The sequence below is a fragment of the Pantherophis guttatus genome, chromosome 3, assembly GCF_059756535.1.
Source record: "Pantherophis guttatus breed Tessera chromosome 3, ASM5975653v1, whole genome shotgun sequence".
In the NCBI taxonomy this organism is placed as follows: domain Eukaryota; kingdom Metazoa; phylum Chordata; class Lepidosauria; order Squamata; family Colubridae; genus Pantherophis; species Pantherophis guttatus.
This window is the reverse complement of record NC_142065.1, coordinates 91,419,567-91,438,477: the sequence shown is the minus strand read 5'-3', so window position 1 is coordinate 91,438,477 and position 18,911 is coordinate 91,419,567. Positions and strand designations below refer to the sequence as shown.

General features: G+C 38.6%; 1 protein-coding gene across 4 annotated transcripts in view; it reads left to right on the top strand.

Annotated features, from left to right (window-relative positions):
- The window catches only part of CAMSAP2 (calmodulin regulated spectrin associated protein family member 2), a 106,875-nt gene extending 90,935 nt beyond the window's left edge, over positions 1–15,940 (top strand). For all 4 annotated transcript variants that reach the window (XM_087890033.1, XM_034437423.3, XM_034437422.3 and 1 more), the window contains 8 exons: positions 386–455; positions 741–2,916; positions 3,851–3,987; positions 7,808–8,028; positions 9,577–9,649; positions 11,185–11,300; positions 11,983–12,101; positions 12,705–15,940. In XM_087890033.1, coding sequence (XP_087746159.1) covers positions 386–455; positions 741–2,916; positions 3,851–3,987; positions 7,808–8,028; positions 9,577–9,649; positions 11,185–11,300; positions 11,983–12,101; positions 12,705–13,010 — 3,218 coding nt within the window. In that variant the 3' untranslated portion in view covers positions 13,011–15,940. The remainder of the gene's footprint in view (positions 1–385; positions 456–740; positions 2,917–3,850; positions 3,988–7,807; positions 8,029–9,576; positions 9,650–11,184; positions 11,301–11,982; positions 12,102–12,704) is intronic.
- The last annotated feature ends 2,971 nt before the right edge of the window (positions 15,941–18,911 follow it).

Here is an 18,911-nt window from a genome sequence, read left to right as displayed (position 1 = left end):
TGAAGGGAGGCTGGAGAAGAGGTGAATAGAAGAGGGGAAAGACAAGGTTGGGTAATCAAAGCAACTTTGCAGGTCTCATCAGATGTTTTGCCAAGCTACATGTATCACCCTTTCTTTGTTCCTGGCCTAGGACTGCAGCATTACAAATGCATATTTAATTTATGTAGCCTGCTTTATAAATCAGTGGCAAAAATTCATTCCAACTTCTGAAGCCAATTCAGTTGTTGTTTTCTGTTTATATTTTCTTTTTAAAACTTTCCAAACATTTATAAGGGCGGTATAGAAATAAAATTATTATTATTATTATTATTATTATTATTATTATTATTATTATTATTATTATTATTATTATTATTATATTGCATTCTGTATTGATTTTAAATAGGTGGTATTAAAAGATCAACATCTATGTCCTACATGGATGGATATGTAGGAACGTGGCCCAAAGAAAAAAGGTAAGATCTTTGCCTCTTGGAACTTAATTGCCTTATATAATGAATTAGGTTATTCTTTAATAATTTTCCGGGTGTCATCTCTAAAGTGTCATCCTTGCAGATAATTACTGCTTATCTTCTGTGACATTTAATAGCCATATCTTGAATAGAGGGTTAAGATTATAGCTTTTTGTATTAGTTTGAAGATAGTGTAAAGAGTATTATTCTTTAATTCCAACTTCTTGAAATATTTAAACTTCAATATTGATTGTTCTAAGACTTTCTTAATTTTAAAATCCCTTTTAGGTCTTCAGTCCATGGGGTTTCATTTGACATTTCTTTTGATAAAGAAGACAGCCTCCATATGACACCTCCAAACAGAGGAATCACGAGATCTATTAGTAATGAAGGCCTTGTACAGAATGCTAACCATATGCCCAGACACGTCAAAAGGAATATATCTTTCAAGCCTCTGAATGATGAAGAGGACAGTGAAGATTCTGAAATAGAAAAAGATGAAGAACTTTGCAGTGATCTAGATGCAGACAGCAATCAAAGAAATGCCAACCAGGTTAACACGTACACCCTACCAAATGGAGCATTGCAAAACAGGTTGGTTACTATTGATGAATTTGGCAATCAAATCGAGACACCCAGCATTGAACAGGCTTTGCAGATTATCCATGATAGTGAGAAATCTGCCAACATTACTCCACCAGCACAATTTACAAATGGGTTTTTCCTTCACAACAAAGAGATGAGCATCCTAAACTCAAACATAACCCCGAATCAAAGTAGCCCCGATATTATCGCAGATACGAAAGGTGCCCTCAGTCCTGTTACTGATAACACAGAAGTAGACACTGGAATACATGTCCCTTCAGACATTCCAGAGACTCTGGATGAAGATTCTACTTTAAGGGATTATACAGTCAGCCTGGATTCTGATCTGGAAGAATCATCTCGCTTTCTGCATGAATCTGACAGCAGAGGCATCAACCATAAGGAGCAACTGAGTCCTTGTCCAAGCTCAATAAGTACTAAATCTCAAGCTGGCAGTAGTCCATCTTCAAGTTCAGGAGTTAGAATGACCAGCTTTGCAGAGCAGAAATTTAAAAAGATGAATCATACCGACAGCAGAAGCAGCGGAAGCAGTTCTCAGAAAACTACCCCCGAAGGTTCTGAGATGAACATTCCACACATTGTTTCGTGGGCTCAAATCCCGGAGGAATCCCCTCTCCCTCAGGGAAGGGACACAACACAGTTGCTGGCTTCGGAAATGGTGCAACTGAAGATGAAACTGGAAGAGAAGAGGCGAGCGATTGAAGCCCAGAAGAAGAAGGTTGAGGCAGCGTTCACAAAGCAGAGACAAAAAATGGGAAGAACAGCATTCCTTAATGTTGTGAAAAAGAAAAGCGATGGGATTTCACCACTTCGGGAAGAAGCAGCTGGAGCAGAGGGTGAGAAAGTGTTCACTGACAACAATGAAGTGAAAGAAAAAGAAAACCAAAAGCCAGGTGAACAACTGAACAAGACTTCTGAGGTCCTGAAAGTAAGCACTGAAACTCCCTCAACGACATGGCTGAAGCCACCAAACACCCCAGCTGATGCTGAGAAGCAGTCTAATTTGGTAAGTCCTTCGGAAGAGAATTTAAATGAAGGGGACCTTTTAGAATATACAAAATCCATCGAGAAGCTCAACTCTTCTCTACATTTCCTGCAACAGGAAATGCAACGCTTGTCACTTCAGCAGGAGATGCTAATGCAGATGAGGGAACAGCAAGCTTGGGTTATTTCACCCCCTCAACCTTCTCCTCAAAAACAAATTCGGGAATTGAAGCCTTCAGCGAAGCTTAGTGGATCATCATCTCCCATTGTCCCATTTTCAGTAGAAACACCTCGATCTTCCCACCAATCCCCGCAATCTTCTTCTAGGAAGAATTCATCTCTCCCAGGTAAAATACAAAGGACTCCAAGGCCAAATGAACTGAAAATTACACCTTTGAATCGCACTTTGACTGCCCCGCGGTCTGTGGATAGCCTTCCACGGTTGAGAAGATTTTCTCCAAGCCAAATTCAGACTAGATCTTTTGTTTGTTTTGGGGATGATGGTGAACGGAAGCCAACTGAGGTAACTAAAGAGGCTGCTGACAAGGAAGAAGCAGGTGAAAAGGATGGCGAGAAGCAGGAAGAGAAAGTTGAGCAAAAATCAGAAGAACAGATCAGACCTCTGGAATCCATGGTATCTGAAGTATTGTCACAGCCTGTTACAGAAATTGTCTGCCTTACTCCAAACGAAGAGCCTTTGAATCCACCTGTGTTGCCCCCACCTGCATCTAAAACTGTTAGCCTCATAGAAGTTTCTCTGACAGATTTGAAGCCACCAGAGAAGTCAGAAGACTCAGTTGAAAAATCAGAGGGTGAGAGTGACAAAGAACAAGCAGAGGATGACCAGAAAGTATGCTGTGGATTCTTCTTCAAGGTAAGTGAGTGGATATATTACAATCTGTTTGGACAATTGAGTTGTAAAATACAGTGCATCAAATAATGATAATATGGGGAAAAAAATGAATATTTTTCACTTATTACAGGTAGTCCTCAACTTACAGCCACAACAAAGCCCCAAATATCTGTTGCTAAGCAAGACAATTGTTAAGTGAGTTGTGCCTCATTTTACGATCTTTTTGACACAGTTGTTAAGTGAATTCACTGAAGTTGTTAACTGAATCATGAGGTTGTTAAATGAATCTGGCTTCCCCCATTGACTTTGCTTGTCAGATGCCACCTGGAAAGGTTACAAATGATGTTCACATGATCCTGAGACAGTGTAAATATCATAAATACATGCCAGTTGCCAATTGATTGAATTTTGATCGTGTGACTATGAGGATGCTACAGCAGTCGTAAGTGTGAAAAACAGTCATAAGTCACTTCTTTCAGCGCCATTGTAACTTCAAACAGTTACTACACAAATAATTGTAAGTCGAGGACTACCTGTATTGCTTTTTATAGTAGTTTTTCAAAGCTCATATTACATTTAGGATGTTTGGGGAAAACAAGAATTTTAGAATAGATTAATTTTAAAATAACAGAGATTTTGTTTCTTTGATGGTTAGGTTTTCCAGCTGTGTTCAAACTAATACTGTCTCCTGATTCTGTGTGGAACTGTACTTAAGATCATGGGCACCTTTCCAGAGAATAACAAGTTTAAAGGGGCAAGAATTAAAAAAGCATTATGTTTGTTTAACGCACCTTATTTTGAACTTTTTGTGGGCAAAACAAGGTGGGAACAGGGTAGTTTTCATTTCAAATTTTCTAGCACAATTGGGGAAGTGGTATGGCAATTGTATGAGGTCAATATGTTGCCCTGTCAGGACCTTAAATGATAATTTCAAAATGTTATTTATTGTTACTAGGATGATCAAAAACCAGAAAATGACATGGCCGTGAAACGAGCAGCATTATTGGAGAAGCGATTGAGAAGAGAAAGAGAAACTTTACTTCGAAAGCAGCAATTGGAAGCAGAGATGGAGCATAAGAAAGAAGAAACAAAGTAAGATTAAATGCATACACGATAGTTCTGAAAAAAATATATTACTTTTTAAAGTTTGGTCTATTAAAATCACCACCTTTATTATTAGCCTCATTAATCAAGTAAAATTTCACATAATTTACTTACGAAGAAGTCAGTTTTTACAGACTTCTGTAAGACTCAATTTATTGTATATCAGGAATAGAAGAAAAAATACAGTGACTAAACATGAGTGATATAGTAATTAATATTAATATATTGTATATGTCTGATCAAGTACTTGTGATTAAATAAGGCTGGAATGTATCACCACGCCCTCAGCATGGTGACGGTTTTTAAATAATGGACAGGTTTAAAGATATCAGGCAAGTTTGATTTTTTTTTTTTTTTTGCCTCATCATCAGAGCACATTATACTCAAAGTTGCATATTCTATATTTCCTTTACTGTTTTTAAACAGGAGTAGAAATTTGGCAGCACTAGCCACATATGTCAGCAACCAGAGAACTTTGAATTTTTTAAATTGTAGTTATTGAACAAATTAGGATCTAAAGCAATCATTTTATTCTGGTTATTCTCACTAGGACTGTGCACGCTTAGAAAATTATTCAGAAGGGATTGGACCTTGAATTAATGTAATCGTAACATCTCTCTGCTGTTCATTAAATCAGGTCATTTTTTTCAAGTTTCCATGTTAAGATTTGCATTAACTTATTAAAGTTGATTCATTAGGCTTATATTGATTATGTGTCATTAAGTCCTTGACTGTTAATGACCACTCACTAACAGATAGATTTTCTCTATGATGATCTGCCCCTTTCAAGGTCTTTCTGATCCTCTAAGGGCGCATCTATCACTCTGTAATTGAGCCAATCCACCTAACTGCTGGTCGCTCTCTTCTCTTTTCTTCCTCCTATGGTGGCAATGGAACCATCTCTAGAAAAGTAGGCCTTCATATACTGTATGAAGCTATTTTGAGCCTGGTCATTTATGCCCCAAGTGGGAACTCTGGGTTGATTTGTTTCATGGTTCGTTGGTTTTTGGCTGCCGTGCTATTCTCAACATCAAAGTTCAAAAGCATCAGTACCTCTTCTTAATCTGCTTGATAGAAGCCTGAAAAAAAATACAGTGATTTTACTGTAAAGAACATCTTCTGGGTCATTTTCAAACTTCTTCTTCTTGTTGTTGTTCAGTCACTAAGTCATGATTGACTCTTTGTGACCCCATGGACCATAGCATAACAGGGTTCCCTATCCTCCATTGTCTCCTGGTGTTTGCCCAAATTTATTTTCATTGCATTGATGACATTATCTAACCATCTCATCCTCTGCTGTCCCCTTCTCCTTTTGCCTTTAATCTTGTGCATAGCTTAATTCCATATTAATAACAGTTTTAAAAAATCAAAGATTCCACATTCAGATGTTCTGGGGAGCTATTCATGTTTAAAAATCAAAAATAGATTATTTCAGTGTCAAGGACACTCTCTCAAAACGAAGGATGAAAGCTCAAAAATTGTGCACATCAAAAGAAGCCATGGCTTCTTTATTTCTAACCTTGATCCATGCATTTATTTTCAAATTCTTCACAAGAAACATATTCATTTATCATTATTTCTATGTATATTTAGCCAATTTATTTTATAAACGTTCCTTTTTCTTTAAAAACCCATAATACTTTCTATTTCAGTTTACCAATTAATTCCCTCACTTTTCTCAAGCTGAAATCTGCTTAATGTATTAGGGAAATTTCATCAACATAATGAATTTAAGATGTACTGCTCTTCAGTTCCCATAATCTCCAGTCAACATAGTTGGCTAGAATGCAACAAATTTGAGATGGCTGCCCCACACCATTTTCTGTTCTTCTGCATGCCAACTTTTAGGAAGTTTTTTTTTATCCAGTATCTGTCTGATTGCAAAGTAATCATATGCTTCCACATGGAAAATTCAGTATTCCAAAATGTATTTTATACCCAATTAAAAAAATACAATATTTCAAATAACTCATTTCTCTTTAACAGAACTCTTATGCAAAACAAATAATATGATTCTCATAGGTCAGTGATGGCTAACCTTTTTGGACCGAGTGCCCAAAGTATGCGTGCATGCACCCAAACCCCCAAAATGCAATGCGCGCACAACCTCAAGCATGCACCCCCACCCCCGCTCTTGAGCACGCGGCCCCCCGCATGCGCCCCCTGCATGTGCCCTTCTCCTGTGCATGCGTGGCAGAGACTTGAAGACCAGCTGGCCGGTGGGAGGCCTATGTGCATGTGGAGCGAAGCTGGGGCGACGGCTCACATGCCCACAGAGAGGGCACTGCGTGCTACCTCCGGCATGCGTTCCATAGATTCGCCATCATGGTCATAGGTATTCACTGATTGATATCACAATGCATAATTTGTAAAAATTGGCTCTTAAGGGACTGTCTGAATCTATAGACAGTACTACTACAGCTATTGTTCCTGTAACCTTTAAGTTGATTAAATGATGCATCATAATGCAACACTTTTTGAGCCAAGATACTTCAAATGGGCTAATTTACAGAATGCGTCTAAAATCTGAAGCCCATGACTCTGAATGTATCCCAACTTTTCCAGTGAAGGCAGAACATTAGAAGTTCTGTCACTGTTTTTTTTAAAAGTTTTTTATTAAATAAACATTAAAAACATTGGACACAGTGTGACCATCCTGGTTTTGCCATTTCCATACATATTTTTTACATAACCTTTAAGACCTTTCTGTTTCACCAAGCCGGGCTAGCATAAATTTCTTCTAATTGTTCTAAATTTTTATGCTGAAGATTCTTAACTGATGAGCCAAATTGGTTTAATTATTTTAAATTGCTTTATTTCACATTTTATATGTATGTTATTTTGACTGTTCACTGCCCTGAGTCCTTCGGGAGAAGGGCGGTATAAAAATTAAATAAATAAATAAATAAATAAATAAATAAATAAATAAATAAATAAATACAATTCCTACTTATCATACATTGCTACTTTGATATTATAAACATATCCCTTGTCCTCATTTGTATATTTGTCTAAATATTGTCCAATTTCAGTTCTACAAACCCTAAATCTTTTCTGTTCCGACTCCTTTTCCTCCTTTCCAACCATCGATACAGTTTATTCCAGTTTTCACAGTATTCTGTCTCGCCTTTATTTTTGAGTTCTAGTGTCAGCCTGCCCATTTCTGCACAGACCAAGATTTTCTTTATTATTTCTTCTTCTGGGGGGATTTCTTCATTTTTCCAGTATTGCGCATAAACCAATTTTGCTGCTGTTATGACATGCACCATTAAGTATATCAATCCTTTGCTATATTTCTCTTTTATAATTCCTAGTAGGAATAGTTCTGGTTTCAAATCTATGTTTTGGTCTAGCATCTCTTCCGACCATGTCTTTATCTGACGTCAAAATTTCCTGGCTTTTGTACATAACCACCACATGTGATAAAAAGATCATAGTGCTAAGTTATATTTCCAACACTGCAGTGATAGATTCCTGTTCAGTTTTGCTAACCTTGTAGGCGGAAGGTGCCACCTATAGGGAAGTTCTGTCACTGTTGAAGGCATTGAGGAATCTGGTAAGGAAAATATGTCTTGGGAGGAGATCTCAATAGGTCATGAGTTGTCTAGTATGTATTTAAATGCAATGCTGCTGGGCCAGTGTATGAGTGTGAATGTTCACACAGACCTTAAATTAAGCACATAATATAAGCTAAATTTATACCAGCACTTGAAAATTAAATGTGGCCTGGTATTTTATGCATCATTTGTGATCATCAGCAGTGTTCTTATGAAATAGGATTTAATAACCATGATATTGAAATTTCAAGGAGGAAGTCTGAGGAAGAACGTCAGAAGAAGGAAGATGAAAGAGCACGACGAGATTATATTAAACAGGAATATATGAGGCGAAAGCAACTGAAACTAATGGAAGACATGGACATTGTCTTAAAACATCGGCCTCATTTTTCCAAACAAAAGAAGGCACGTCCAAAATCCATTCATAGGGATCACATTGAGTCACCTAAAACGCCAATCAAAGGTCCTCCAGGTAATAATTTCATCCAGAAGAAGACATACTGTATTTGTGCCCCTAGCACTAAGCAAGAGCAAGAGCAAGAGCACTTTGACTCATATACTGTTTCACAGTGTTTTTACAGCCCTCTCTAAGCGGTTTACAGAGTCAGCATATTGCCCCCAACAATCTGGGTCCTCATTTTACCTACCTCAGAAGAATGGAAGGCTGAGTCCACTTTGACCCTGGTGAGATTCAAACTGCCAAATTGCAGGCAGCCAGCAGGCAGCAGAACTAGCCTGCAATACTGCATTCTAACCACTGTGCCACCACGGCTCTTTCCCTTGGGTTAAAGGATATAATTTTCTAGGATCTATTACTCCAGGAAATATAAACCCTCTTAAACCTGTTCTACTTTTTTCTTTCTTTCGTAAACCCGTTCTACTTTTTTCTTTTATGTGTTCACTTATTTGTTGATGAAAATGATCCAATGTTATTTATTTGTGAGTGATAAAAGTATGCAAACCTTTGCTTTCAGTAACCCCATCCCCAAGCAACAATTCATTAAAGCCAAAAAAATCTCTTTTGGTTTCATCCATGCAAAGAACATTATTCAATAAATAGCCTTCTGGCTTTTTCTTGTGGTCTTTCGTGAATGGTAGATAGGCAACAATTTTCTCTTTGGAGAGTAGTGGCTTTCTCCTACAAGCCTGCCACACACGCCATTGTTCTTCAGTGTTCTCCTGATGGCGGCAGAGAAAGTAATAATTATGTAATTATTAAATACCAAGACAGCTTCCCTTATGGATAGTTTGCAGGATATATCTTGATTACAGGTAGTCCTTGAATTACAAATGTAATGGAGCCTGCCCATTCCATTCGTAACCCGGGGATTCGTGGGAGTGAATCTCGTAGCTTGAACGGGATCACTCCTTCCTTTTGCCCACATATTCACTAATTGAATGCAAGGCTCATTAAGTGCACAGGAGGTATTTCAGGGTGGAGAAGGCCAGGGGGTGGTCTAGTGATGGAAGAGGCCGCCTGCCTAAAATCACTGAAATACCTCATGCTCCCCACAATTGCTTTCCCCACCCAACCGGCCATGCCAGGTCACTTACCATATGAAGATCTAGCAAGCAGCCTTCGCTCCAGCCTCTCAGCCTCATGCGCCCCTCTGCAGCTCCGTTTAGGCCTTCAGAGGTCTCGTCTGGCATGTTACAGGCTGAAATGGAGCTTCTGAGGGATCTGCCCCTCAGAAGCTCCATTTCTGCCTACAAGGGCTGGGCAAGGCCTCTGGAGGCCCCAAGGGAGCATTGGAGGGGTGGAACTGCCCCTCGGAAGTTCCATTTTGGCCGGCAATGTTCAGAACGAATGTTGCAGAGCCTCTGCAGTTGTTCATAAGGGCGAACAACTGCCATGGTGCTGCAAGATTCGTAGTTTTGGGACTTGTTCGTAAACACAAGGGGTCGCTTATCGCATAACTTCAAACGCTTGTAACCCGGGGATTACCTGTATTTTAAACTCCCTTGTTTTTATACAAGTTTATAACCCACTGTGTCAATGTTTTTTATTTCTTTTTCTCAGTATCGAGCCTTTCTCTTGCATCATTAAACACAGCAGACAATGAGAGTATGCAATCAGGCAAGAGGACACCAAGGTAAAATTTCAATTTACAATTCTGTTTCTTATAGAAATAATCTTAAAAGCCTAGCACAATGCTATTCATAGTATATAATCAAGAAATCAGTGACTCTGGTTCTACTGGTACAAATAATGGATCTGTTCCTATGATCACATTGCTTCACAGTGGCACCATGTAGAGGGAAGAGGGAATGGCCTTGAGAAACAGAAGGAAGAGCTACTAGCAAGGCAACAGCCAGATAAAAGGGGCCTGAGTCCAGGACAGAAATGTAACCTGAGTAAATGTTTCAGAAAAGACCCTCCCTGTTCTCACAAAGATAAGGGGAGGGAATGGGAAAGCTCATTCAGGCAGTCAAGTTCTTGTTACTAATATTGCACTGGTTCGGCTCCCCCCCCCCCCAAAGTGGAATGTATAATGCTGCTGATGCGTGAGCTGCATTGGTTACCAGTTTGCTTCTGGGTCCAATTCAAGATGTTGGTTATTACTTTTAAAGCTCTATACAACATGGTCCAGGGTATCTGAGGACCCATCTCACCCCATTGGTACTAATCAGTAGAAGAGGTCAGCTGCCAGTAGAAGTCTTGAATATGGACCCTGTTTGCTAAGGAATTCCGGCAGGCAGGTTCAAGGAGAAGAGCCTTTTCTGCTATATAAGAGATATCTCTCAAATTTATATATTTATTTACATGATAGCAGTATTCCAATATTGAAGGGGCTACCACAAAGAAAAGGGGGTCAACCTATTTTCTAAAGCACCAGAATGCAGGACAAGAAGCAATGGATAGAAACTAATCAAGGAGGAACCAAACTAGAACTAAGGAGAAATTTCCTGACAGTTAGAACAATCAGTGGAACAACTTGCCTCCAGAAGTTGTAGGTGCTCCAACACTGGAAGTTTTTAAGAGGAGATTGGAGTACCATTTGTCTGAAATGGTATAGGCCCGTGATGGCGAACCTATGGCACACGGAGCCATATCTGTGGGCACATGAGTGTTGCCCTAGCTCAGCTCCAGCGCACATGCATGCGCCAGCCAGCTGACTTTCAAGCCTTCCGGGCCCACCGGAAGTCAGGAAACAAGCTGTTTCCGGCCTCCAGAGGGCCTCTGGGGAGATGGGGAAGATCTGTTTTTCACTTTCCCCGGGCTCCAGAGGCTTTCTAGGAGCCTGGGGAGGGCGAAAAACGGCGTACCGGGCCCACTGTGCCATCGCATGCCAAAAGTGGGGGGAGCACAGGGGGTCACGTACGAATGTGCAGGGGAGCGAGGCACATTGAATTATGGGTGTGGGCATGTGCGTGTACGACCCCTCGCCCACCATACTCCCCCCGCTTTTGGCACATAATGGCAAAAAGGTTACCCATCACTGGAATAGGTCTTCCTGCCTGAGCAGGGGGTTGGACTGGAAGGTCTCCAAGGTCCCTTCCAACTCTGCTATTCTGTTATTTTGTCATAATTACCTTTAGCAATTTCCACATATGTTTTTGGCTTTAGTATTAAAAATCAAACATTATTTTAAGCACAATACGTTTTCTGTTTATGGTCTTACTTTAGATCTGAGTCCGTGGAAGGTTTCTTATCTCCAAGTTGTTGTGGTAGTCGTAATGGGGAAAAAGACTGGGAAAATGCATCAACTACTTCTTCAGTAGCTTCTGCTACAGAATACACAGGTTGGTGTTACAACTGTAGTGTGAAGGAAAATCCTTGGAAAACCAAATTATCCCAAGGAGAAAATGTTGAATTAATCCATTTCATCAGATGAGCACATATTTGGTTTTCAACCGTGAAGAATGGTAATCCCCCCCCCACTTCATCTTCACCAATTTTCCACTTAACTGCAAATTGTGCTAGACATATTGCAATATGGCTAGCGATTACTTCCATTGGAATCATATTTCTCCACTTTTATCCAGGAATCATACATTTTTATGGATGATACAGGTAAGAAAATCATAATCCTTAATCCACATGTGAGTCCCACCAGCCCCCCCACCCTTTCTTCTTTTTTTTACAATTTTCAGAGGCCCCAGATCATACCACTCATTTTGGTGGTATGATGGCTTTCATCAGTGCCTGGAGTTTTGAATGTACTAAAAACCCTGTTTCTTGCTTTACTGTTAGTTTGTTAACTATCTTGGATGCTCTATGTATTTATTTTGGGGGTGTTTTTATTGTTTTTAGTTGTCTTAACTCTTTTATAGTTTTAGAATTGTAAGCCGCCCAGAGTCATTTGGCTAAAATAGGTGACTATGGAATTTGAATGAATGATCATGGTATTTAAGGCTTGTTTTTCTAAATCATATTGATCTTTTTTGATGTCTTCTTCCTCTCTCTCCTTTTTTAAAAAATTAGGACCAAAGCTCTACAAAGAACCCAGTGCAAAATCCAACAAGCATATCATCCAAAATGCACTTGCCCATTGTTGTCTGGCTGGAAAAGTAAATGAAGGACAGAAAAATAAAATACTAGAGGTAAGACTAATCTACAAAGAAATAAAAGGAGAAAAGTTCAAATCTAAAGCTGGGACTGTAATATGTGGCATTAGAGGAGTAACTAGACAATTCAAGCTATTATTTCAAGCATATTTAATAGATAGGCTGCCATAAGAAAAATAATGGTCTTAATATTTTTAAATATCCTATTTTCCTCAGAACAACAATCCTGTGAGGTGGGCTGATAGAGAGTGACTACCCCTTAATCACCTAGATATGAAATACTAATGGTGTTATCTAATTAAACCCTTTAATAGAGTACTGTTTTTACATGTTTATTCACACAAGCATGTCTATTGCTTGTTTACTTTATAAATGATGGCAAACATTCACAACTTAACACATTAGTTCATTCTATCAATTATTACAAGTAATTTAAGAGACCCCAAACTATTTGTTGTTAGCTCTTTTGTGCATCTGATATCTCAAACCTCATTTAATAACAGTGACTGTTTTAATTCACATCTTGAACCTGTAATCCTTTTCTAAAGTTCAGGAAAAATCCCTTGTACTTAAAAGCATTCGAGTGCATTTTTATCTTTGCCACAGTAAGAACTTTCTTTTCTCATTTATTCCCTAAAGGAAATGGAGAAATCAAATGCCAACAACTTCCTTATCCTCTTCCGGGACTCCGGCTGCCAGTTCCGATCTTTATATACATACTGCCCCGAAACTGAAGAGATCAATAAACTGACTGGGATAGGCCCCAGATTAATCACTAAGAGAATGATCGAGGGGCTGTTTAAGTATAACTCTGACAGGAAGCAGTTCAGCCACATACCTGCGAAAACACTCTCCGCAAGTGTTGATGCAATTACTATTCATAGCCATTTATGGCAGAGTAAGAGACCAGTAACTCCCAAAAAGCTCTCATCTTCAAAGACATAGCTACCTGTGGGAAGTTATTTTTTGCTTTAGGCAATTGGGGCAAACTTGCACTTCATATTTGCTGTCTATTACTAAATAGACTCCGATTTGGTAACAAGGCTTCTTTGAAGAACAAGCTCTGTTGTCGTTGCCAACTGGAATGTAAACACAGTGTTGAAGTCTTGCAGAAAACTGACACTTGGGTGTTGTGCATCATGAACAATGGATTCACACCTGGGGATTTTAGTTGTTTACTCATCATATGTGGTGTTTCTTTCCTCAGTTCTGCAGCTCTCTGAATGTTTGCACACTTATGAGACTGAAGTTTTAAAAGTTTTACATTTACTGCCTTATACTGTTAATGCTTGTTTTGGGATTTGCTTCTGTTCTTTATAACTTTACTGGACTATTGTGTCTTACATGTCACACCATTATTATTATTATGGTTGGTCACACCATCAGCCAGATGTTTAGACTGGATTTGGCATTTTTATCCACCTATCAAGTCCTTCCCAAGGACCTGGGAATAGGCAGATGTTATTATTATTATTTTATTAATAACCTGCAAATAACAAAGGGTACAAGCCTGATTCACAATAAAATTAAGCTTAGCAAAACTTTTTAACTCTATTTATTTTATTTTTTTTGAAGCACATCTTGTAAGACATATGCAGGATTGTTGCTAGCATGTCTTAAACTCTAATAGGGAAATGTGGTGTCTATTAATGTTGTGAAGACATCCTTATACTTAACAATCCATCATGGCACTGATCCAGGGTAGCATGAAATGAAAACGTATGCACTGGTAGACTTTTTTTCCATTCTTATTTTCTTCTAAACAGGCCTCCATTCTTCAGTTCTGCCCAAGCTTCTGCTTAAATTACATCCTGTAATTTTGCACAGATTCTCCCAGCTATAAGGAAACAAACTCCACATAAATAAAACAATACTAATTGTATACAAGCCAACATAGATACGTAAATTGGATCCATAAGTCGGGAACTATTGCTGACATTTAAAATCCAGTATTAAATGTGTTAAAATAATACATTTCATTTTTTGGAGGAAGTAGAAAGAAAAAGGTGTATCTGGTTTATGATCAAGATGTTGCCCATTATATGGACCAAAGTTAAATTTCTTCCCACAATATATAGTTGATTTTATTTGAGTAATTTACTGCATTGGTTAGATTTATGACAACCTAAATCTAACTGAAAAGAACTAGGGCAACCTACAATGTAATATAAATATATCACTAGAACATCTTTTCAGTATTTATGAAGGGCTGTGTTGCATCTGATTACTTTAGAAAAGTAATTCCTGTTTGGAACTTTGATTAACTGACAGGTGGCAACATTTGAACTTGAAATCTACCCTTATTTTTCCTATTGCTTTTTTCACATTCAAACACCAGACAATTTAGTTGTGGGGTGGGAGGGGAGCTAAGTGGAACCACATTCTCAGGAAAAGACTTGAATTACTGCTCTGGTTCTGTTTCAGTATTGTAAAAAGTGTTGAAACTTAGACAGTATTGAACTATCTGTCTTATGCTTGAATTTTATAATATGTCCTGCAAAGGAAAATGTAAACGTTCTGTATACTTCTCCCATTGAAAAGCTTGATTCAGACTAGTATTTCACTACAGTTTGCTTCTGTTCTTTGTATAGATGATGTACAGGAATGAAAAATCCTAAATTTAGAGAACACTTTTTTTAAATTATTAAACAGCACTAAGCATCAATGTTTCTGGGCTGTGTATCGAATTTTTTCAAAGATGCAGCCAATATTTTACTGTAATTTATGTTATATTTGTGTATATTTGTTAAAACTATAAAAAATGAAATATATTTGTGGTTAGTTGATTCCTGCTGCTTGCATGTGAGGATAGGGATATCTAACTCATCTTTTATCCAAATGTAAACATATTGTATATATATATAGAGAGAAAGAAAGTACACACAAACACACATATATATGTATGTATAAAATAGGATATTGTTCTATGCATTCTACCCTCTATGCTTATCCTCCAACTAATGGCAGAGGGAAATTTTATTGCGAACTCAAATAAATCTACACCTAATTTAAAGATAGTTCAAGTATATCTATGGTTAGGAGAGAGAAGTTTGGACATAATTGACGTTGGTGAAAGAAGAAATTGTGTGTAAGAGCTTTGAAACTAAAGTATTCTTGCTAAAAAAAAGAAACATTCTTTAAAAATATACACTACACTGAATCTTGCACACCTAGCTAAACAGGATGATTTTTAAAATGTAGCAGCAGAGGATGTTATTTTAAATTATTGAATGTATTATGAATTTTGCCTACATTTCAGAAGAACATTCTGTGCAATGTCTAAAAGTAGAATCTGAATATTACAAATAAAAGTCAAGACCCCTGGTATTAAAATTTTACTATACAATAGGAAAGTAATGACAGGGTTGAGGCTGCTGTTTTTTTAATTTTTAAGGTTGGAAATTTTCTACTAACCATTTCTCTTAATTTGATATCCTGTTCGGGAAAAGAAAAGTTTTTGTGAAGAAGCCCCGTGTTTTACCAGTGATAATACACGTGTGCTGGTTCTTTATAAGAAAGGTATTGCTTTTATTGTTTATATGACAGAATTTGCCAAACATCCTAATTTGTGGGTCAGGTATTTAAAGTCTGACAGTCATGATGGCTACTGAAATTATATGGGGTAGGGGAAATGACTGTTGGTGTATGTTTTTAATTCTTTGGCTGTTTAAAGCCAATTTCTGCTTATTTATAATTTAATGGGCACCGTCCGTTGAGAACTGTACAGTGATTGTATGCTTCCTTGTCCACTTTTTGGAGCATTGCTATTCTATTCTCTTTTTCAAATGCTGTGCTGTAAAATACTGTCGTATAGCTGCTTACTTAGTACAATGTAGTTCTTCTCTTCCATCTAAATAAAAAGCATGGCACCAAAATCCTGATAGAGATGTTATTTTTTATATACAATTTCAATTTAGATTACATAGCTCTATAAGATATTATACCACTAGTTAGTTAATGCTTTTTTTGTCCTCCTCTATGGGGTTATGCAATATCCCTCAAAGAGATAAGATTTTACAACAGAATTATCAACTACTTTAACTCAGGGGTGTCAACCTAGTGCCCTGTGGGCTGAATGCATCATACACAGACCAAGCCCACCCCAGTTCCGCAACTGAGAAAAATGTCATGAAACATCACATGACGGCAACATGATGCGGCAAGTTTGACACCCGTGCTTTAACTCAAATACAGCAAAACCTCTATCTAATGGCCATCTGGGGAAAGAGTGTCCATTAAACCCAAATGTCAGTTAAATCCAAAAGATATCTTTGCCCGTGTATAAAAAGTCTGTCATTTTCCTAATGTGTAAAAACTGCAACAGGCCACTTGGTTTTTTTCAAGCTTGGGGAATTTGCACTGTAGCAGCCATCTTGCTATAATCCTCCTGGAACAACATTGTCTTGTACCTACCTGCAGCAACAGTCCCAATCCACTACAAGCCTAAGAACTGTAGAAAACACAAACTGCCCCTTTACTTCTTCACAGACTCCTCAAACTGTTCACCATGACTGTTGCTAGTGTCAGATCATACCATATCCCATTTCCCTCTCAAAAGGCTAATTGTAGCAACTGGACCAAAGTTTATTAAACTGAGACATTTCGTTACTCATCCAAGTAATATGTGCAGTCAAATGAAAATTTTTTGGATAGGCATAGAGCCAGAGAGCTGTTGGAATGAACTAACTCTTGCAGGGGATTCTCCCCAAAATGAAATGCAAGATGTAAATGTAGACTCAATCATCCAGACCAAAAGCATATTAAAAAGTAATTCATGGCAATTTCCCTCAGTACCTTCCCAGCAATCTTCTCAGTGCTACCACCAGTCTTCCCATCAGCCAACCCACCCACCCTAACCTCTCCAGCAACTTCCCAGAAACATAAAACCTTATTTTATGGAAAAATAAGGGTAGATTTCAAGTTATTTCGAAGAATGTCCACACTCAAATTTTGTCTGTTGCATCCCAAGACTGTCAAAGTTTTACTGTCAATCCATGAATGTATTTGCTTTTCAAGATCTATCTAGATCATTTTTTCCCCGTTTGGCAACATTAAGGTATGTAAACTTCAACTCCCAGAATTCCCCTGCCAGCATCTGTCCATATCCACACTTCATAAAGTTGCCAAGTTTGAAAAACATTGAACTAGAGTCATGTTGTGGTTGTGGTTGTGGTCATGTTGTGGTTATAACTATACCATGTCAGTATTTCTGACTAATGTAAAATATTTATAAATGGGGCTCAATTATGTCTATGTCTATTACAGGTAGACCTGTAAGACTACTTACAGGTAGTCTTCAACTTACAATCATTTGTTTAATGACCGTTTTATACAGGCACTAAAAAAAGTGACTTATGACCTTTTTTTACACTTACAATCATTGCCACATCCTCATGGTCACATTATCAAAATTCAGACATTTGGCAGTTGGCATGTACTTATGACAGTTACAGTGTCCTGTACAGTTACAGTGGTGGGTTTCAAAAATTTTTGCTACCAGTTCGGTGGGCATGGCTAGGTGGGGGCATGTGACTGAGTGGGCATGGCTAACTTGACATCACTCACGCCCATGCCCACTCAATCACATGACCCCCCCCACCTAGCCATGCCCACAGGAAAAGGTAGGAAAATTTTTGGAATTTCCACCTATCTACTCCCACCTTCCCTTCGCCAGTCGCCCCCGTTTCCCCTCTTTTAGCAGCCCCAGTCCTAGTCTCACTTCCTCCCCCACCACCGCCTCTTTGTTTGGGCTGCTTACCTTCCGCAGTGGCTGGTCCAGAGTCCGGAAGGCAAGCTGACTGGAGTTTTCGGTGGCCCCCAGCCAGCCGCCATTGCTGGAAAGTGGCTGGCAAAGAGGCCTCCGAAAAGTACCGGAGGTCATGGAAAAAGCTGCTGCCGTCGCTGCCATGTTCTTTGTGCATGCATATCCCATTGGACTTGCAAGGCATTGGGATGCACGTGCGCGAAGAACATGGCAGCGATGAACATGGCAGGCAGGCTCAGTGAGTGGCAACTGGGGGACCAGTTCAGGGGTGTGGCCAGCTGGCCATCGCTACCGATTTGGTGACCTTGGCCAAATTTCCACCAACTGTTTGCATGAACCGGTGCGAACAGGCTGAATACCACCTCTGGTCCCCGGGTCAGGTGATCACTGTTTGCAACCTTCTGACAAAGAAAGTCAATAGGGAAACCAGATCCACTTAACCATGTTACTGACTTAACAACTGCAGTGATTCACTAAATAACCGTGACAAGAAAGGTCGTAAAGTGGGGGAAAACTCACTTAACAAATGTCTTGCTTAGCAATAGAAATTTTTGGCTCAATTGTCATAAATCAAGCACTAATTTTTATATAAATATTTTATATAAATATTTGCTGCGTATTCATAGTCTCTGTATTATCTCAATCAGTGGCTGAGTAACTCTTTGACTCAGAATCAATTTTTCCACATAAACAGCATATGAGAACTTTGTGTTGGGAGAGAAATACGTCTTCCCAACAAGGCATTCTAGTTTCTTCAGAAGAATGACAGCTTCCTCCAGGCCTGCTTCTCAAGTACTCTCCATGTCGTCTCTTGTAGCACTTTGAAAAGTAACTGAATACTTTGGTTAGAAGTAGAAATATGAAGTGTTAAACCTTTTCAGTGTTGCCATACCTCGTGAAATATATTAATTGCATTCCTGAGATTTTAGTACTACTAATTTACCATGATTGAATGATTAAAAATGATTAATATCATTTTTATATTGGCAGTACTTTAACAAACTTAGTATTTAGCATTGCATCACTTGTCTTACCACATCAGCAAATTTACTAAGGTAACAAGACCTGGCAAGATCCTCTGA